Source organism: Rhamphochromis sp. 'chilingali' (assembly GCF_963969265.1).
Source record: "Rhamphochromis sp. 'chilingali' genome assembly, chromosome: 7".
NCBI lineage: Eukaryota > Metazoa > Chordata > Actinopteri > Cichliformes > Cichlidae > Rhamphochromis > Rhamphochromis sp. 'chilingali'.
This window is the reverse complement of record NC_137934.1, coordinates 24,827,675-24,845,065: the sequence shown is the minus strand read 5'-3', so window position 1 is coordinate 24,845,065 and position 17,391 is coordinate 24,827,675. Positions and strand designations below refer to the sequence as shown.

The 17,391-nt window shown below is 42.6% G+C and overlaps 1 protein-coding gene across 3 annotated transcripts in view; it reads left to right on the top strand.

Annotated features, from left to right (window-relative positions):
- Window positions 1-15,924, top strand: part of eps8a (EGFR pathway substrate 8a, signaling adaptor) — a 29,572-nt gene extending 13,648 nt beyond the window's left edge. Inside the window, exons 5-21 of one of the 3 annotated variants that reach the window (XM_080887560.1) lie at window positions 51-212; window positions 385-534; window positions 828-910; window positions 991-1,127; window positions 1,576-1,643; window positions 1,962-2,088; window positions 2,424-2,512; window positions 2,745-2,819; window positions 3,225-3,373; window positions 3,449-3,632; window positions 3,725-3,855; window positions 5,084-5,195; window positions 5,589-5,729; window positions 7,861-8,119; window positions 8,350-8,533; window positions 8,973-9,105; window positions 13,659-15,924. In XM_080887560.1, coding sequence (XP_080743686.1) covers window positions 51-212; window positions 385-534; window positions 828-910; window positions 991-1,127; window positions 1,576-1,643; window positions 1,962-2,088; window positions 2,424-2,512; window positions 2,745-2,819; window positions 3,225-3,373; window positions 3,449-3,632; window positions 3,725-3,855; window positions 5,084-5,195; window positions 5,589-5,729; window positions 7,861-8,119; window positions 8,350-8,533; window positions 8,973-9,105; window positions 13,659-13,769 — 2,295 coding nt within the window. In that variant the 3' untranslated portion in view covers window positions 13,770-15,924. Of the gene's footprint in view, window positions 1-50; window positions 213-384; window positions 535-827; window positions 911-990; window positions 1,128-1,572; window positions 1,644-1,961; window positions 2,089-2,423; window positions 2,513-2,744; window positions 2,820-3,224; window positions 3,374-3,448; window positions 3,633-3,724; window positions 3,856-5,083; window positions 5,196-5,588; window positions 5,730-7,860; window positions 8,120-8,349; window positions 8,534-8,972; window positions 9,106-13,658 lie in introns of all 3 variants that reach the window. The other 2 variants (XM_080887559.1, XM_080887561.1) reach the window with 2 other exon arrangements.
- The last annotated feature ends 1,467 nt before the right edge of the window (window positions 15,925-17,391 follow it).

Below are 17,391 nucleotides of genomic sequence, written 5' to 3'. Positions count from 1 at the left end.
GTCCTGCTGATGTTCAGTTTCCTGCCGTTACTCTAAATCTGTCTGTTCAGCACCTGACCACGTTTGTGCTGGACCGCAAAGACGGGATGATCACGGTGGATGACGGCATCAGACGCCTCCGTCTGCTCGATGCTAAAGGGAAAGTGTGGACACAGGAGATGCTGCTGCAGGTGGAGGAGAAGATGGTGAGCCTCATCGACTTAGGAACAAAGGTGAGGCTAAAAACAAGGATTTATTTTTGGTTTTGTTTTTTGTGGGGGGGGTTGTTTGTTTGTTTGTTTTAATTACAAAAGGCAAAAAAAGAACACTGATTCTCAGTGTGTCCTCAGCTTTAAGCTCAGTGTGACCCACTCCGACTTTGACTTGTGGGTTTTTCTCCTTCAGAACGAGCTGGAGAACTTCCAGATTGGCTCGATCCAGCACTGCCAGGCCGTGATGAACGCCTGCAGCTACGACTCCATCCTGGCTCTGATCTGCAAAGAGCCGGGTCAGGTCAAACCCGACCTCCACCTGTTCCAGTGCGACGAAATCAAAGTAAACAGCCTCTGATTGGGCAAGACACTAAGCTAGCCCTGAGGGCCAAAAGTCCTAAAACACTTTAAAGTTGACTTTACTGTGTGATGAAGGAGTTTGCTGTGAAACCTGTTTGCTGCTAGTAAATGAAAACTTTGATTAAAATTCAGCTTTGATGTAAACGGCAAAGGACCGAGGGCAGAGCCCTGTGGGACTCCAACAATACCGGCCTGTTTGGACAGAGTCAGATGTCACGTTATAAATGTGTTTCATCCTGATGAACAACTTAATGATCTATGTTCTTTCTCTGATAGGCAAATCTGATCCAAGCGGACGTAGAAAGTGCCATGATGGATGCCAAAGGAAGCAAAGTGAAAAAACGGCCGGAGACCCTGAAGTAAGAGCTGAGACACTCTGAGGGTTACTAAGCCCAGTTTCTCATCCTAGAAGCTGATTGGCTGATCTGTCTGTCTGCAGGATGATCCTGAAGAGCGATGGCATTATCCCCCCTCCCCCTTCCGCTCCTGCCCCCCAGCCGCCACCGTCACCTGATCTGGTGGACGTAAAGAGTCGTGCAGCAGCCTGGTCGGCATGGACCAATGAGCAGTACGAGGGTGAGTTATGTCACTTGCTAGAAACCCAGTCACCTGCGGTTCAAACCTTCTGGTTGTGAGGGACAGCCAGTCAGAAGAAATTTGGGTTAAAGTGGGAGGAGTTTAAGCGGCTTGTTTCGCAGAGTATTTGGGATTATCTCTGACCAGCTGCTTCAAGCTCACATGGGTTTTTGTTTTGTTCTTTTGTTTTCTTTTTGACAGTGAAAGCAACAAATACTGAGTTTTGTTTTTTTAATACAAAGGCTGCAGGTAAAGTTTATTCAGATGAATCATTCTGCTTTTTATTTCTTTGAGGATTTACTGTGATGTGACTCTGTGTGGAACTGATATGGGTGATAGGACGTAGTAATAAAAATGTCTGTGTTGGTTTTCAGTCACACTTTAATGTTTTCTCATGAATCGGGTGTTACGTTTTCCTCACACATGCGCTTTCTCCCTTCTGCAGCAGACGATAGACGGCTGTCGCAGGACAATGGGCCGGTGGAGATGACGGCAGCTCGCGTAGATCGCGATGTGGTGAGTGTCCCATGTGTGGGTGGGGTTTCAAGGCTGATCTGAGAGCAGCTGGAGGAGCTAAACTTGAATCTGAGGTCGGCCCGGGGTTGTGGCACAATAGAAGATTTAAGCCGATTGAAGAAGGCTGCTGCATTCAAGCATAATCAGAGTTTGGAAGCTTTGGAGAGCAAATCTGCTTACATAAGGGAGCTGAGAGCGCTTAACGCTGCGCTGTTGTTCAGGTTTAATCATTAAATAACGCATACAGGAAACCTGCAAGCCACCGTGAAGGTGAATCAAACATTAAAAGATCCTGAGCACAGCTTCTCCTTTTCGCAGCAAATCCTGAACCACATCCTGGATGACATTGAGTTTTTCGTCACCAAACTTCAGAAGGCTGCCGAGGCCTTCGGTGAGCTCTCCAAGAGGAAGAAGAACAAGAAGGGCAAGAAGAAAAGCCCCGGAGGTGAGAAGGCAGCAGAGCCACACCAATCAAAATATGCAGTAAAAGTGCTGATACTACAATACAGTACTGTCCACATAGACAGATCCTGCTGAAACCAGAGTGAGGGATGTGCTGATCAGAGATCAGCTCGCTGGCAGCTGTTTCCCATTAGGCTGCTTCAGATTTCTGAATCACTGCGTTCCTCAACAATACATTTATTGATTTATTTCCAAACTGTTTTAATAAATTAGTGTGAGTGACAGGAACACCTATCATTCCTCCCTCCTCTGAGTCATGTGACCTGTGACTGACCTCAGTTAAACAAACTGACCTCTGTCATGTTCTGTGTCCACCAGAGGGCGTCCTGACGCTGCGCTCCAAACCTCCGAGCGAAGACGAGTTTGTCGACTGTCTGCAGAAGTTCAAGCATGCCTTCAACCAGCTGGTACCTCCTACCTCCTCTTTCTCTTCCTCCTCCTCCCCTTCCCTCCTCCTTCCTCCCTCCTCTCACAGTTTATTTGCTGATATAAAACTCGCTGATCATAAATGAATCTTTTGTCCGTGTTTTCTCTTGCGCAGGTTAAATGTATTGATTATTTATTGTCAGACTGACTGAATAGTTTCGTTGGTGATGAACCTGCTTCTTGCCTCATGAGCTCTCTGTGCTCCGTCTGCAGGGGAAGCTGAAGGACCATATCCAAAACCCGAGTGCCGTGGAGCTGGTCCACTTCCTGTTCACACCACTAAAGATGGTAAGTCAGCGTTAGCGCCTCACACAGCTACTTCCTGTATGTGCTCTGACTTCAGGCATGGAGCTGGAATAAATCCTTAAGAACTAAAGAAAGATAGAGGCTCCACCTATCATCCATCCATCCATCCTTTAGCTGAGAGGCAGAATCTCTCCTCCCATCAAACCCCTGACATGGAGGAGGAGCATGAGGGACTCGAGACCTAAGATCAGTGTGATGGCTGGTCCACAAACACCGTCACATATCACAACTGCTGCTCCAACCTTGAATCTCAGGTTCCAGTCTCAGTTCCACCCTCAGACCTTCAGGTGGAACACCAGAGCAGCTACACCTAAGACAACCCCAAACAGTGTTGTAAATGTAAGTTAAAAGTTTTTATTGTCACACCCTCCTCCTCCTTCCGCTCAGGTGATCCAGGCTTCGGGCAGCGTTGATCTGGCTCGTAGCGTTGTCATTCCTCTGCTGACCAGAGACGCCATCGACTTCCTTCACGCCTCGGGGACGGCAGAGGAGAGACACTTGTGGGTTGCCCTGGGAGACGGATGGACAAAGAGCAGGTCAGACAGGAAGTAACCGATGGATCAGTCGACTGATTTAATTGGTTGACTGATCAACATCTTGGTCTCCTAAAGGCTGGAGTGGCCGAAGGACCACTACTTCCCGCCGTGTGTTCTGAGGTTTCGTGATGGTTGGGAACCACCTGCGTTGCCGGCGACAACCCCGCGTCGTGAGCAGGAGCTCGCTCAGCTTGCTGAAAGCCTCGCCAACGCCAACCTGCAGAGACCGGAGGACCCAAGGCCGTGGGTGGCTCAGGAGGTAAGGGGCGGGATGTGAAAGTGGCTCTGAGTTAAGCTTTTCTCTCGCTGACGCGGTACTCACTCGTGGTGTGATTTCTGTTTCTGCTGCAGGTGGCGCTGCAGAGGTTCTCCCCTGCTGACGGGTATGCCTTCACCAACACCTCCTACAAACGCATGCAGATCCTGGATCAGGACACGGCCGTGGCTGCTTTCAAACACGCCGCCAGCCGCCGTGTAGACCGGTAACTGCAGGTCACATGACGCCCTGGAGAACTGATCCCACTGCTGTGCTTGCTCTGCTCTACGGAGGCCTGGGAGGGGCAAAATCAATACAGCAGAATAAAGAAAAATCACACAACAATCAACAATGATTAGATGAACTAAAAACAAAATTTCTAAAAAATTAACTAAAGAAAAGAGGAAGTTCAAACATGAGCGAATAAAGAAAACAGTAAATAGAAATTCATTATAAAAATTCAAATGAAGATATTTCAAAAGTAATAAATGGTTAAACAACTACGTATGTAAACAAAGAAAATATAACAAACCAGAATTAAGAAAGAATTCAATCTAATTTTCCTTTTTTTCTTCTTCATCAACATCATAACAATAATAATTATTATTCAAATATTTATCCATGCTCAAATAGAATAATTAATAAGATTTCATAATAAATGAATATAAATATACTAGCACTGTCAGCGTTAATCTCGTTACAGTTAACGCCATAACCGCATTAACGCAGCAAATCTCCGTTAGCGAGTTAACACGGATCGCCCCGTGCAAGGGGCTTCACGGCGCTAATGCGTTAACGAGCGACCCGCCTTAACGAACTAACCGCACTAACGCATTGATTCTATGCAGCCCTCACACGGGGCGATCCGCGTTAATGAGCAAACGTAGATTTGCCGCATTAATGCAGTTATGGCGTTAACGTTGAGTAAATGTTTTGAAAATAATACATGCATTAATGAAGTGTTACTGAATGTGACTCAGTTTAATTATCAACGTCAGAACATTTCATTTATATTTGAATATAAAACAGAGGTGAGGAAATATAATCATTGATCAGTAAACTTTAATCAGATAAAATATTGATAAATCTTCTGTCACTTCCTGTTTGTCCTCCTGCTGCTGATTGGTTTTTTTTTTGTTGCTGGTTTTCTTCTTCGCTCGCTATGATCTTTGTCTTCTTCTGGCTGACGCTCCTCTGATCTGTCGGTGGGACATTTCTCCACGGCTGCAGCCGTTTAGTTTATGTCATCGCATTTTTACGATGTTCAGCAGCGTCATGGCGTCAGATCCAAACCGATCAGACTTAAAGTGAGAAGAGGTTTTTGTTTGACCTGATGTTCCTCCTCGGAGACTGATCTACCTTTAAAGTTCGGTGTTTGGCCCTGTGGAGCTGCTGTGCTGCTTCGGGTCCTCTTTCTTTTTTGGACTGAAGTCTTCCTTGTTGGTGTGTTTCAGAGGCTTCGACGCTGATGGCAGAGGGCAGCCCAAAATGTTTGCCAAATCGAAGTACGACTTTGTGGGGAGGAACAACACAGAGCTGTCGGTGCTTAAAGACGAGGTGGTTGAGGTAATCATATTAGTTTTCTTCTGCTCGTGGTTTATTCCTGGACTCTGAGTAGCTTTGCATGATTCACAGTTCAGAATAATCCTCATGTAGCTGATACTAGACCTTAGTGTGGCCCCTCCTCTCTGAAAGTGCCTTCCCCTAAAAACAGGTCTCTTCTGATTGGCTGGAGAAGGTTTAAAAGCTGGTAGGTGGGGCTTCTGTGTCTAAGATGACATCAAAGCGATCCAAGAGTATAAAAAACTGAGATAAACTGAGTGTTCAGAGCTTTAATGTGTAGACATTGACTTCATGTCATATTAAACATGCCCATCTCTATGGGAACAGAAAATACGCAGCAGGAAGTGAGGAGGAGGGGGAGACTGAGTGAAGTAATCCCTGACTCTTGCCTGGCAGGTGCTGGACGACAGGAAGCAGTGGTGGAAGGTTCGTAACGGCTGCGGTGCAACGGGCTACGTGCCAAACAACATCCTGGAGATCACCAAAGCGGTGGACATGACCAGCCGAGGAGAGCCCATCTACAGCCACACCGTCCAGGTAACGCACGCTCTGACGCTCACCGCAGCGGCTCACTTCCTGTCCCATCTCAGTCACCTCAATTCATGTTCTGTCTTTATGATCAATCATCAGCTTATGATGCCAAGGAGGGAGTTTGAGTTGTTCAAGGTAGGACGAGCTGGGTGTGTGTTTCTAGCTCGCTGTAGTTTCCACTTCCTGCGTTTGATTTGCTGTGATCTTAAAGGGACAGTGTCACATTTGAGCGAATCTGGTTACCTTTAAATTATGAAATGACTCTCAGCTGAGAGAGAGATTAAAGCTGTTTTTCCTCTCAGTCCTGTGGACTGGACCAGGAGGACCCAGAGCTCCGTCATAGCTCCAAGGACATTTTACTTATTGTTCTAATATCTACTACTACTTGTTGTTGTTATTGTTGTTGTTGTTATTGTTATTATTATTACTTTCTAAAAATGACCCGTGATGGGTGAAATCCATGAAGTAGCCAACTTTATTTTTTACAATTATTATAGATGTTTTAAGGCTGTAAAACCCCTCACTACACACTTTTCTCAGACAGGCATGAACATTTTCACACTTTTCTCTCTTGTTTAAACACTCTTCAAACCTTCGTAGAAAAATAAGTCCAATATTATAGAATGAAACCAAAGGCACCCATGGTTGCCTCTGACGGTACAAAATGTTTTGTTGACATTGTTGTGTTTGTTGGGGAGAAAACATACAATACAGCACTCCAGATCACACTGCTAGCAATCGAAGATTTGAAAATTTGTAATTTGTAAATTTGACATGCTGAACGCATTCTGCATTGTACAGGAGACACGGCACGAGATTGATTGGTCTACAGCCAATCATTGTCAATCAGGATGTAGAACACAATGCGCTGTTAAAAAAAGAAAAAAGAATGCAAAATTGCACAAAATGCTGTTTTGTATTTGAACTCCATTATAGTGAGGGACCACTGTAGTATTATTATTATTTATAGTATAATATGAAATGTTGATAATACATTTTTAAACCTTAGTTTATTTCAGTTTATTTTTACTTATATTCTAAAAGGGTAAACGTGCTGATCTTTAAAGGTGGAATTTCTGTGGTTTAACGGATTACAATTGTGATGGATTATCTTTAATACTTTACTTCCTGTGGAGGTTTTCAGTGTAAAATGCCAAAGCCGACAGAAACTCAGTGACGTTTCTCTTCGGTTCTTCGTGGCGCTGCTGTAGATCGCTGAATAAACATTTACTGTTGGTGCCGCTGTTGTCTGAGCAAGGCTAAAATAAAGCAGTGGGCTGTCCCTTTAAGAGGTTTTCTAGGATCAGGTCAGTGACCAGTAGTGGCTCCTCACAGACCCTGGTTCAGTTTGCAGTGAGTTACACATGTTGATTCATCGTCTCATCGCCACCATCTGTCTCATTTCTTGTTGGCAGCAATTACTGGGAGAGCTTAACGAGGTAAACCCCACTGAGACTCTGATTGTTGCTGTTTCGAGGGAAGCACTCTGCTCGCCTCCAGCTCTGAACAGACTCCACCGCTTTAGATATTTCAAAGATCAAAACAGTTTTTCTTTGTTCACAGAGGTGTCTCGTCATTAGTCCAGGTCCTTTTTTTAAATTTTTTTACACCACCTGAAGTTCCAGCAGAGGGTCGGAAAACCCTGACTGCAGGAAGCCTAAACCCTGACCCTGAAAAATCTGACTGATGAGAAAGTAGAGGCTGTGCTTTAAAATGTTTTAAAAGCTGCTGCAGATACTGGTGGCTTAAAATTACCTGAAGGGCTTGACCAATCAGGAATATTCAGCGCTGCAAGCCCCGCCCCCAAAGTTGACCTGATGGCATGTGGAAAATGATTCATCGCGAGCTCAATTTAAAGTTCCTGAGGTAGAAATCCAATTTATTTTATACAGACAGCTGAAAACAATATGTGCCGCCCCTCTGCAGGCTTCCAGGAGTCAGCCAATAAGAAGAAAGCAGGCTTTTAGGGAGGAGCTGCAGCTAATGCGCTGAATAAGATAAATGAGGATTATTTTGAACTGTGAATCATGCAAAGCTGCTCTTGAGGAGTCATGAGTAAAACATGGAGCTGGAGATGAACAGACATGCTCACCTGTACACTCAACTGTACACTGAAAAACTCATCTGTATCCTGCAGAAACAGACCACAAGGACAGAGTTTGTCCCCAGCCAACCCGTTGCCACGCCAATGCCCCCAGCCCCCGCACCGGTTCCTCCTGCTCCAGCCCCCGCCAGGGTCCCCACGCCGCCACTGCCTCCTCCGGCCGCCGAGCCCACAAAGCTGGCCGCCGGCAGCAGCACAGTCAGCCGACAGAACAGCAACGCGTCCAGCGACATGGGCAGTGTCGCCATGAGGGAGCAAAACAGCCAGAAACCTGCTGTTGCCGCTGGCAGCCGTAAGTCCAGAAACACCTGCTGATCCAGCTGTTCAGCCCCAACACCTGTTTTAGACTAAAAACACAAACAATCCCATCTTTTTTAAATAAAGTTCAGAAAATCAAACTGTGATCAGTTTGAATACTTTTAATATTCAGACTTGCTGAATAAATGTTTCTACTTAAAGAATCCAGACCATCAGAGGCAGGTGACATGGTACAGGTAACCCTGTTTGTGTTTCTGTCCATAGGAAGGAAGTCGAACATGGAGGAGGTCCAGGACGAGCTGATGCACAGGCTGACGCTCGGTCGCAGCGCCCAGAAGAAGTTTCAGGGTCCCGCCCGCAGTGGCAGCACGCCGTCGGTCAGCATCACGTATGACTCGACACCAGAAGAGGTCAAAGCATGGTTGGAGGCCAAAGGCTTCAGCCCCGTGTAAGTCTGCTGCTTTAACCCGCACTGACCCACACGCTCAGTTGATCCTAAAGTTTAAACCTGTGTTTAGAGTAGGAAGGAAACCAGAAAAACACAAACTGGACTCAAGTCTGAGAGTCAAGTCTGAATGTGACCAATCAGGCATGTTCCTGACAGTCATGTGACTAAAACGTTTGGATTTATGACCAAGAACAGGAAACGTTCACTTCTGGAAGCTTTAATGACAGTTTTTCAAAGTAAAATAATCCACAGTGTGACTTTCATGCTTCAAAGCGGGTCATATAAATAAAATGATGTCACTTTCTTTACCCGTCATCATTTTTAACCATCTCATGATTGTAGTGTGTAACCACAAACTGTAAAAGGAAAGGGGGACATAATTGGAGAGGCTATAATGGAGTGTGTGTGTGTGTGTGTGTGTGTGTGTGTGTGTGTGCAGCACCATCACCAGCCTCGGCGTGCTCACCGGCGCTCAGCTCTTCTCGCTCAACAAGGAGGAGCTGAGGACGGTTTGTCCTGACGACGGCGCCCGAGTCTTCAGTCAGGTCACCGTGCAGAAGGCGGCGCTCGAGGTGGGTGTCACTGCTCAGACCCGACGTCACCATCAGATTTATTCCTATTCATTATAATCAGTCTGATTTTAAGTAAAGGAAGCAGAAATGTCAGTAACTGCAGGAAAGTAACAGAGACAGGAAGTCACTCTGAGGAAATGTGTGCAGTATTTCAAAATAAAGGTTTGGTTTGATTAAAGCTGGAATATTTTAGAAATAAAACTACAGTAATCAAACCTCATACTTCAAATCTTCAAGAACAGCAAAAACATTTTAATTAAATACAAACGTATTTAAAATATATTTTCAGAGTAAAGTTTGTGTATTTAGAGAATGAGGCAGTCATAATGTAGGATATATTCTTATAAAACAGGAAGCATAATTTAAACGCTGAAGTTAAAATGGTCTTAGGTTTCATAATCTTTATATTTCACTAATGAGTTCATACTTATTTGAACAGTAATATTTTACACCCAATAAAATGAAAAGTTAGCCTGTTCTAATATCCTGAAAATATAGTCACGTTCATTATTATTTTATTTTATTTTATTTTATTTTAATTAATTGATGTATTTATTTTAATTTCATGTTCAGGACAAGATTTTTTTTTTTTTTTTTTATCAAAAACAAAACCGACTTTTGACTATTTAAAAAGTCTGGGTAATTTTTTTTTTTTTTTTTTTTTTATATTTCAGCTTTTTGAAGAATAATAATTAGACTTTACACATTTTATTAAAAGGATTTAACTTTTTCTTTAAGGACTAAAGGAGATGAACTGCAAATAGCTTAAGATTGCATTACAATAATAACTGTATTATACATCCATAATACTTTACAGAAGCGTCAGTCCCATGCATCCCATGAATCTAATGGTGGAGCCACAATATTTAACGAATAAAGTTTGAATATTAAAAGAATAAAACTGACAAACTACAACTTTAAGTTTCAAATAATCTAAAAATGAATTTTGACCTGTACTTCCTGCCTTTATTGAGTTTAAACAGCTTCCTTAGAGACATCCTCATCATGATTATGTTCTTAGATTAAAGGATCATTGACACAAACGTTCTGTATTAGGACAGATTAGTTTTCACAAATGAATCTTTGATGGTGAAATCGTGTTATTGTTCACTTTAGTGTCTGTCAGTGTGGTTTTATTACTGCATTTTATCAGATCGTGTTGTTAGTTGAGGCCAAGCTTCCTGACAGCTGATTGGTTCATCAGACAAACGCGTGCAGCAGGAAACGGAGACAAAACAATCTGAGTATCTGACATGTCAGCGCCGATTTAACTGATTACTGAAGTTAGTGAAAATGAAAGTCTAAGTCGCTGAGTTTGACCACCAGAGGGAGCCAACAGGCTGTTGGTGTTAACAGACACCTCAATGCTGAGGATTATTATTATTATTATTATTATTATTATTATTATTATTATTATTATTATTAAAACGTTTTGTGCTGGAATACAAATCGGATCACTTCCTGTAATAAAATCTAAACTTCTTTAAAGGGAAGCGTTTTATTTGTAGACAACAGCAGCACTTATGATCCTGATCTTGACGTTGTCAGATAATCTGAGGGGTCAGAGATTGTAATCTCTGTAATCTGTTCGCTGCCATGTGTTTGTGTCTGGAAGCTGGAGGCCTCTTCACGATCTTTTCTGTCTTTAAGCTTTCTGTCGCCAAACTCTGGCAAGGTCTGGTGTTCTGGTGTCTGTTTCCCACCTGCAGGTTTTCTTCTGAGCCTCCTTTGATCTTCTGATTCTGTTACCACACTCATTAAAGGTATCGTGTTCATGTAAATGCAGCTTCATTCTGTTGGCCAGATTTAAGGAAACTGCATGAGATGGAGGACTCATGGGGTTTTACATGCTGTGGTATTCAACAGGAGGTCCTCCATGACTCATGACAAAATTAAGATACTTAATGCGATTCAAGTAAACCCTTAATTTTATTTCCTCTTTGGGTACCAACATGTTCCAGTATCTGTTAGTACTAATTTTTTTTTTTTTTTTTTTTTAAACTTGGTCAGAAGATGTCAGGCGAACGCGAGACTTGTTCATCCTGGCGTGAGGCGCATGTTTGAGGGGTCTTAACTGGGACTTACCTGTCTTACTTTTGGATTGTTGGCCCTTTTTTGGGTTAGGGATCATGGTCAATAAACCACTTTAAGTTCAACAACAAAAATTGAATCAACATTTACCATTATTGTGTCTTGCTCTTCTTCTTGACTTGGCCTTGCTGGTCTTGATGTGGCCATAGGTTTGGGACTGTTGGCGAGTTTGGAAGGTTTTGAATTTAGATTGTTGGACTCCTGTTTCTCTTAATTAGTGACATGACTTAGAAGCCAAAAAGGCCCAAGATGCTGCAGCAACTGCTGCTTCTTTCGGACTTGTTGTTCTCAACTTAGGAAAAGTATTCCAAGCTTAGGACTAGTTGGTCTTGATTTTGGGGGGAACAAGTCTTAAATGAGTCTTAGTGCGTTAAACTTTTTTTGAATTTGGATTGTTGATATTGGGGAGTTTTTCATCTAACAGAACTTTCCCGTCAGCTCTCTTTACCTGGCCCTTTTGGATTTATAGTCTATAATTAGCCCACAGATGAAGACCAACATTGACCGGTTGCACCGGAGGATTTGTTCGTATCGACACAGGACTCCAGACTAGTTTCTTTTCTCAGAATTCCTGAATCTGGCCATCAGAACGAGGCTCCAGATGTTTCATGTGTAGCAGCATTTTTAAGGTAGTCAGCATTAGGCTTCCTGCTGTGGCTGTGCACAAAGTCCTTCTTAATCTCCCTGAATGAAGCAGCTCCCAAACAATGCCCTTCCTGTTGACCTCTGACCCTCACCTGTTGCTAACTCACAGCCCCACCCTCCCATAGAAACCTGGATGTGTAGTAATTTTCACCTTCTTTTGGTAAAATGTGCAAACACATTTTCCATGTACGGATCTGGGTTTCAGGACTTTCTCCAACACATCAATTGTTAGTTTTAGCTCATATTTTTATTTTTTAAACACACTTAATTTAGATTTAATATCTACTGTTGTTAGTTTGTCCTTTATAAAGAAACGAACACTGAAAACATCCAGATTCAGATCAGCTGCTGAACCCACAATCTAGACATGGACCATGCTGAATGGTTTGAAATACCATCTTAGATAAGTAAAGTGGCGACATACCTGTGAAAGCACCTGTAATACTGAAGCGTCTGGTAAGTATAAATTAGCTGTCTGTGGTCCTGGATCAGTTTTTAAAACAGTTTTTTAAATAAAGTGACCAAAAAGTTTCAGATGTCAACCAAACACTTGCCTAAAATTGTTCAATCTGCCTGTAAGATCTTCTTCTGCACCTCTGGACCTTTTGCAAGCTCATTAAAGTAAAACTACATGTGAAAAAAACATTTTAGTTCACTAAATATGAAAATAGACTTTTGAAATATAACAAAAAGGGAAAATAGTTTGAACTCATTAAACTAAAGTAAAAATGCAATTTTGCTAATTTAGTATAATTTAGTACTAATTTAGTATAACTGTTGTTACATGAGATGTGAATGTGACATTTGAGCTCTGAGGAGGACTCACAGGTCACAACAGGAAACATCTGGAAGAGGTCCAGAGGTGCACATGAGACGACGCTGAAGAGCAAACTGATTAAATTTCAGTGGCATGAGGGTTTTTCCTGTAATCTTTTTGATCACTTCTCGTACCTGAACACCTCAAGCTTCTTTCCACCTGCAGCTGGTTGCACAAATATCGGCACTTCGGCCTCAAACGCTATATTTTCTCCCTGCGGTGAACGAACTGCTCCAGATCATCTCGTCTCTGGGAACACACAGACTCTGGTGTAGCAGGTGTTTGTGCCACCAGTTTCAGAAAATCCCGTTACCCAGCATGCTTCCTGACACCACACCGTAGACACATTCATCCACATACTGTTTGCAGCTTGGCAGTCGCCAAAGGCTTCCCGAGGCTGAGTTTACACCAAACTGCAGCCAGCTGGCGCCGCTAGGCTCTGACCGACAGAAGATTTCACCTCAACGCGCCGAAAAAATCTTCTAAAGCGACGGCACTGACGCTCAGTAGATTTTACATTTATTGCTTGAAAAGCTCAGAGGTCGAGGTGAGACTTTCGGGGGCGCTCTAACGGGCTGAGGTGGTCCGGGAAAGCAGGAGCTTGTAGTTTGTCCAAGGTAACAGACCGATGTAAATAAAAGCTGTGGATAATTACCAAAATTCAAACTTAAGATCAGCTTGAAGAAAAAAAGTTTATAATTACATCGTAGTTTCTGACGTTTCAAGTTCATGGAGAATTTTTTTTTTTCTCTTAAATTTCCCTTTAACCTTGGATGGCCACCTGTAATCTGTGGAGAGGAACACTGTTTCAGTAAAGCTCAGCAAAAACAAAGTGGTTTTAGTGCGTGATTATTGGTGGAAAACTAAACTGCAGTGAGTCAGGCAGGCTGTCTAAATGGGCTCGTCTCACGAGGCGGCGCTCGAGAGTTTCCCGAGATCAAATGTGCGTTTGTGTCCTGATGAGTGTTTGTTCATGTCTCTGTTTCGTCTGCGTCTCCAGAAGAGTGCAGGCTCCGAGCTGCAGGAGATCATGAGGAGGCGGCAGGAGAAACTGGCAGCCAGCACCTGTGATTCAGGGGTGGAGTCTTTCGATGAAGGCGGCGCCCACTGAGCTCCACCCAGCTCCTCTCCTTCCTTCCTCCCTTCCTCTTCCCTCCCTCTGCTGTACCTTATCCTTTTTTTCAAACCGCAGCCTGCTGCTCTCTCAATCCTCAGGCAGCGGCCGACCGCGCGGCGTTCGTGGAGATCATGCGGCGTAGACAGGAACTCCTCAGCTCATCTCCATAGAAACAAACCGACCGCCCACCGGACTGCCACACACACAATATTCTGCCATGTTTGCCTGGAGTTCACATGAACACTTTGGGGACTCGTTTAGTTGGTGAAAAGCTGTTTGCTCACCGTTTCCAAAGCAAAGCCTCGCAGTATTAACATCAGTGCCGCGCCCGGTCCTCTCCGCTCCATCACTGCGGTCAGGTCACACATAGGAGCGTTTCATGATGTAATGATGTAAACACACTGCACTCTAAGAAGACTCGTGGAGCCGAGACATTCAGGATTTATGTCTTTTGAGTTAAGATTGTGGAAAAGGCTAAAAGCAAACAGGAAGTGCTGATCCTGTGTTTTTATTTCCAAAGAGGGATTGACCCTGCACACGTGGATTATTCCCTCTGTGCCTGGGCACAGTGAGATCACGGAGAGGCTAAAACTGAGCCTGGTACTTTAGACATGCCTGACTGCTTGTTACAAAAATGAAATTCACTAAATGAATATTATTCTATCATCTATGCTAACAGACTGATAAATATACATTTAAATGTTTTTGAGAGTTATTTGATGGGATTTCATTTTCTCGGATTATTTTAAAACTAGAAGCAAAATGAAATGCACATAACTTTATAGAAATAACTTATGAAGAACATCTGTCACAGAGTGAGTGATCAGATTTCTTACAAGGAAATGATATTTGGTAATCAGCATTTTTGCACATGAATAAAAATGCTGTTGTTTTTCAGGCAGAGGTAACAACCAATGAAACAAGCCGAAGCAGCTGAGGTGTTTGTAATGGCTCAGATCTGAAAGTCTTTCTTTGACTTTGTTCTGAGGGTAAAAACACAAAATGAATGTAGCTGAACTCATCACGCCCCGTCCAAAGCAACAGGTAGCCTCATGTTTCTGTCTCATTGGTCATCTTACCTGTTCGAGCTGCAGGTGATGTGATGCCAGCGATTGCTGACTATATTCAGGTTTAGTAATTGCCATTACTATCAGCCTCCTCGTGAAAAAAATGGGGGGGGGGGGGAAATCTACAAATTGAACTCTGTATACTCTATCGAAAACCTGATGGAAAAGAAAAAATTTTACCCCAGAAAAATCAGCATTTTTGTTCTTCAGCTCCACAGAGTTGCATTCTGTTTGGATGAGCTCGAGTGCGCCCCCTGTGGGACAGGAAGTTCACAGGTTTAAGTTCACATTTTAAAGGTTACACGCACACATTCACATGGACTTGATTTTGAACTGGATCACAATAACGACTCACACTAAGGAGTCCAGACCTTTCACATTAAAAGTTGAAAAGGGTGTAATCTGTTTTCTTAAAAGGCTTTTAATGTGAAAAATCTGTCCTTTTTGATCACTCTGAAAACCACCCAACCCAATCAGTGAGGTGACCACTGGGACTGAAGCGATGATGTGCTCTAACAGTCACGGGTGTGATGGTTCCCGCTGTGACTGGATTGGTTCGTGCTGGTCACGAGCACGCTCAGACATTATTTGAACACTGGCTATTGTTTGAGAATTTACCGCCAAAAATCAACAACAGAAGATGTTCAGATCAGTGAGCAGTAAATAAAGTAAAAACATGCAGACTGTTTCTGTTTGTACAAGCAGCCTGAAAACACTGTAAATGAAAGATGTAAATGCTCATAGAAAAGGAAATGTACAGAAATGAGCCTGTACTCACTGTGGCATTGATTGTATTGATTTTGTTTCCACTTATGCACTTAATCTTCTGAAGGAAAGTTTTGTCTTTGTCTGAACTGTAGCACAGCACTGTAATACAAATAATGATTAAAGCAGAGTAGTTCAGTTTATGGAGAATTGCTTGTTGCTAATGAGAGAACAGTAAAAGTGTACGTAGTGTAGTTTTACCCAAACAGATGTATAGAGGCCAATCAGGAGGAAAGGTTAGAGTTCATTTGTACGTGTATAGTTTTCTTCGTGCCTTTTCCATGTAAATCTGCTCATTCTGCAATAAAACATTTACTAAAAGCATTTTTTTTTTTAATGTCATCATGGAGCCTTTTTTTTTTTTTTTTTTTTTCCCCCTGTAATCTTCACGTCTGCTTCTGAGCCATCTTTCTTTCAGAGATTCATTTCACAGCAAAGTTCAAATTTTAAATTCATTCTTTATTTAAATACTGTATTTTTCAGACCATTAGGCGCACTGGATTAAGCGAAACAAAACAGTCAAACTTTAAAACTTTCAAAAAAGTCAAACTTTACTCAACTAATTCTTCTTGCTTCCTCCACTTCTGTTCCATTGATTCATTAATGATGAATTCTCTCGCAGCTGCTCTATTCCCGTGTTGTTGCAGTATATTAATGACTAACCTCGTATTGTGTATGGATTATCTCAGTTCTTCTCCTGACTGAAGTTTGGTCCATTTACAGCATCCTCCAATGCGATTGCATTTGTCCCCAACCATCAGGAACCCTCACGTTAAGTTTTATCGAGTGGAAAAAAGTTAGCGTTCATTCTCCAGCCAGAGATGGGCAGTAACGTGTTACAAGTAACGTAACTGTAATCCGATTACTTTTTCAAGTAATGAGTAAAGTAAGGGATTGTATTGCAAAAAAGGTAATTAGATTACTGTTACTTTCCTGTAAGCACGCTGCGTTACTAAAGCCATGATTTATTTATTTTTTTGCGAGAGTGTCTCATGAGAATGACGTAAACGAGTGCGACATTCGTGGCAACAGCTGTGTGCAGATCAACAATGGATAATATGACAAGTGCGGGAGAGAGTATGACCGTGCAGCGTTTAAAGCGTGGAAGTACTGACCTTACTTTGAGTTTGATTCCGTAAAAAGTGACAAAAACATTAGCGTCCGCTGTTCACTGCATGTGAAGAAAACTTTTTACAGCGAAAAACACCCTAAACTTCAGAGCAAGCACAGAGTATGCTGCCACAGAATGGGAAACTCCCGGATCCTTCCACTGACCGTTGCGACACACCTGCACCAGGGCAAACCTCTGCCTGCCTCACTCCTGCTATACTGGTGAAAATAGAGCAACAGGACCGCTGAGTCTTTGACTTTCTTTATTTTCTGCTGTGTTTTACTCGCATCTATTTGAAAGAGTGAGTGTAAACACAAAAAACTATTTTATTTTATATGCTGGAATGTGCAAAAAGGTTTAAATGTTCAACAAATTTCTTCCAGTCAGAGAATGTTGCATATAATTAAATTTTTGCTTGATGCATAAAGTTAAAAGATTAAAACTAATAAAACAAGTTTTAAAAACAGACTTTTTCATTTTACATTACATTTTATATGATGGATTATGTAAAAAAACGTACAGGTACTTACGTTTTTTAAGTACCTGTACTTAAAAATGGTGTGCTTGGTTTAACAGGGTCTAACCCTGTTAAACCAAGCACACCATTGTTTTTCTTGTCATTACCAATAACTTTGATGTGCCACATGGCCCTCTTCCTACTGGGAAAAAAAAC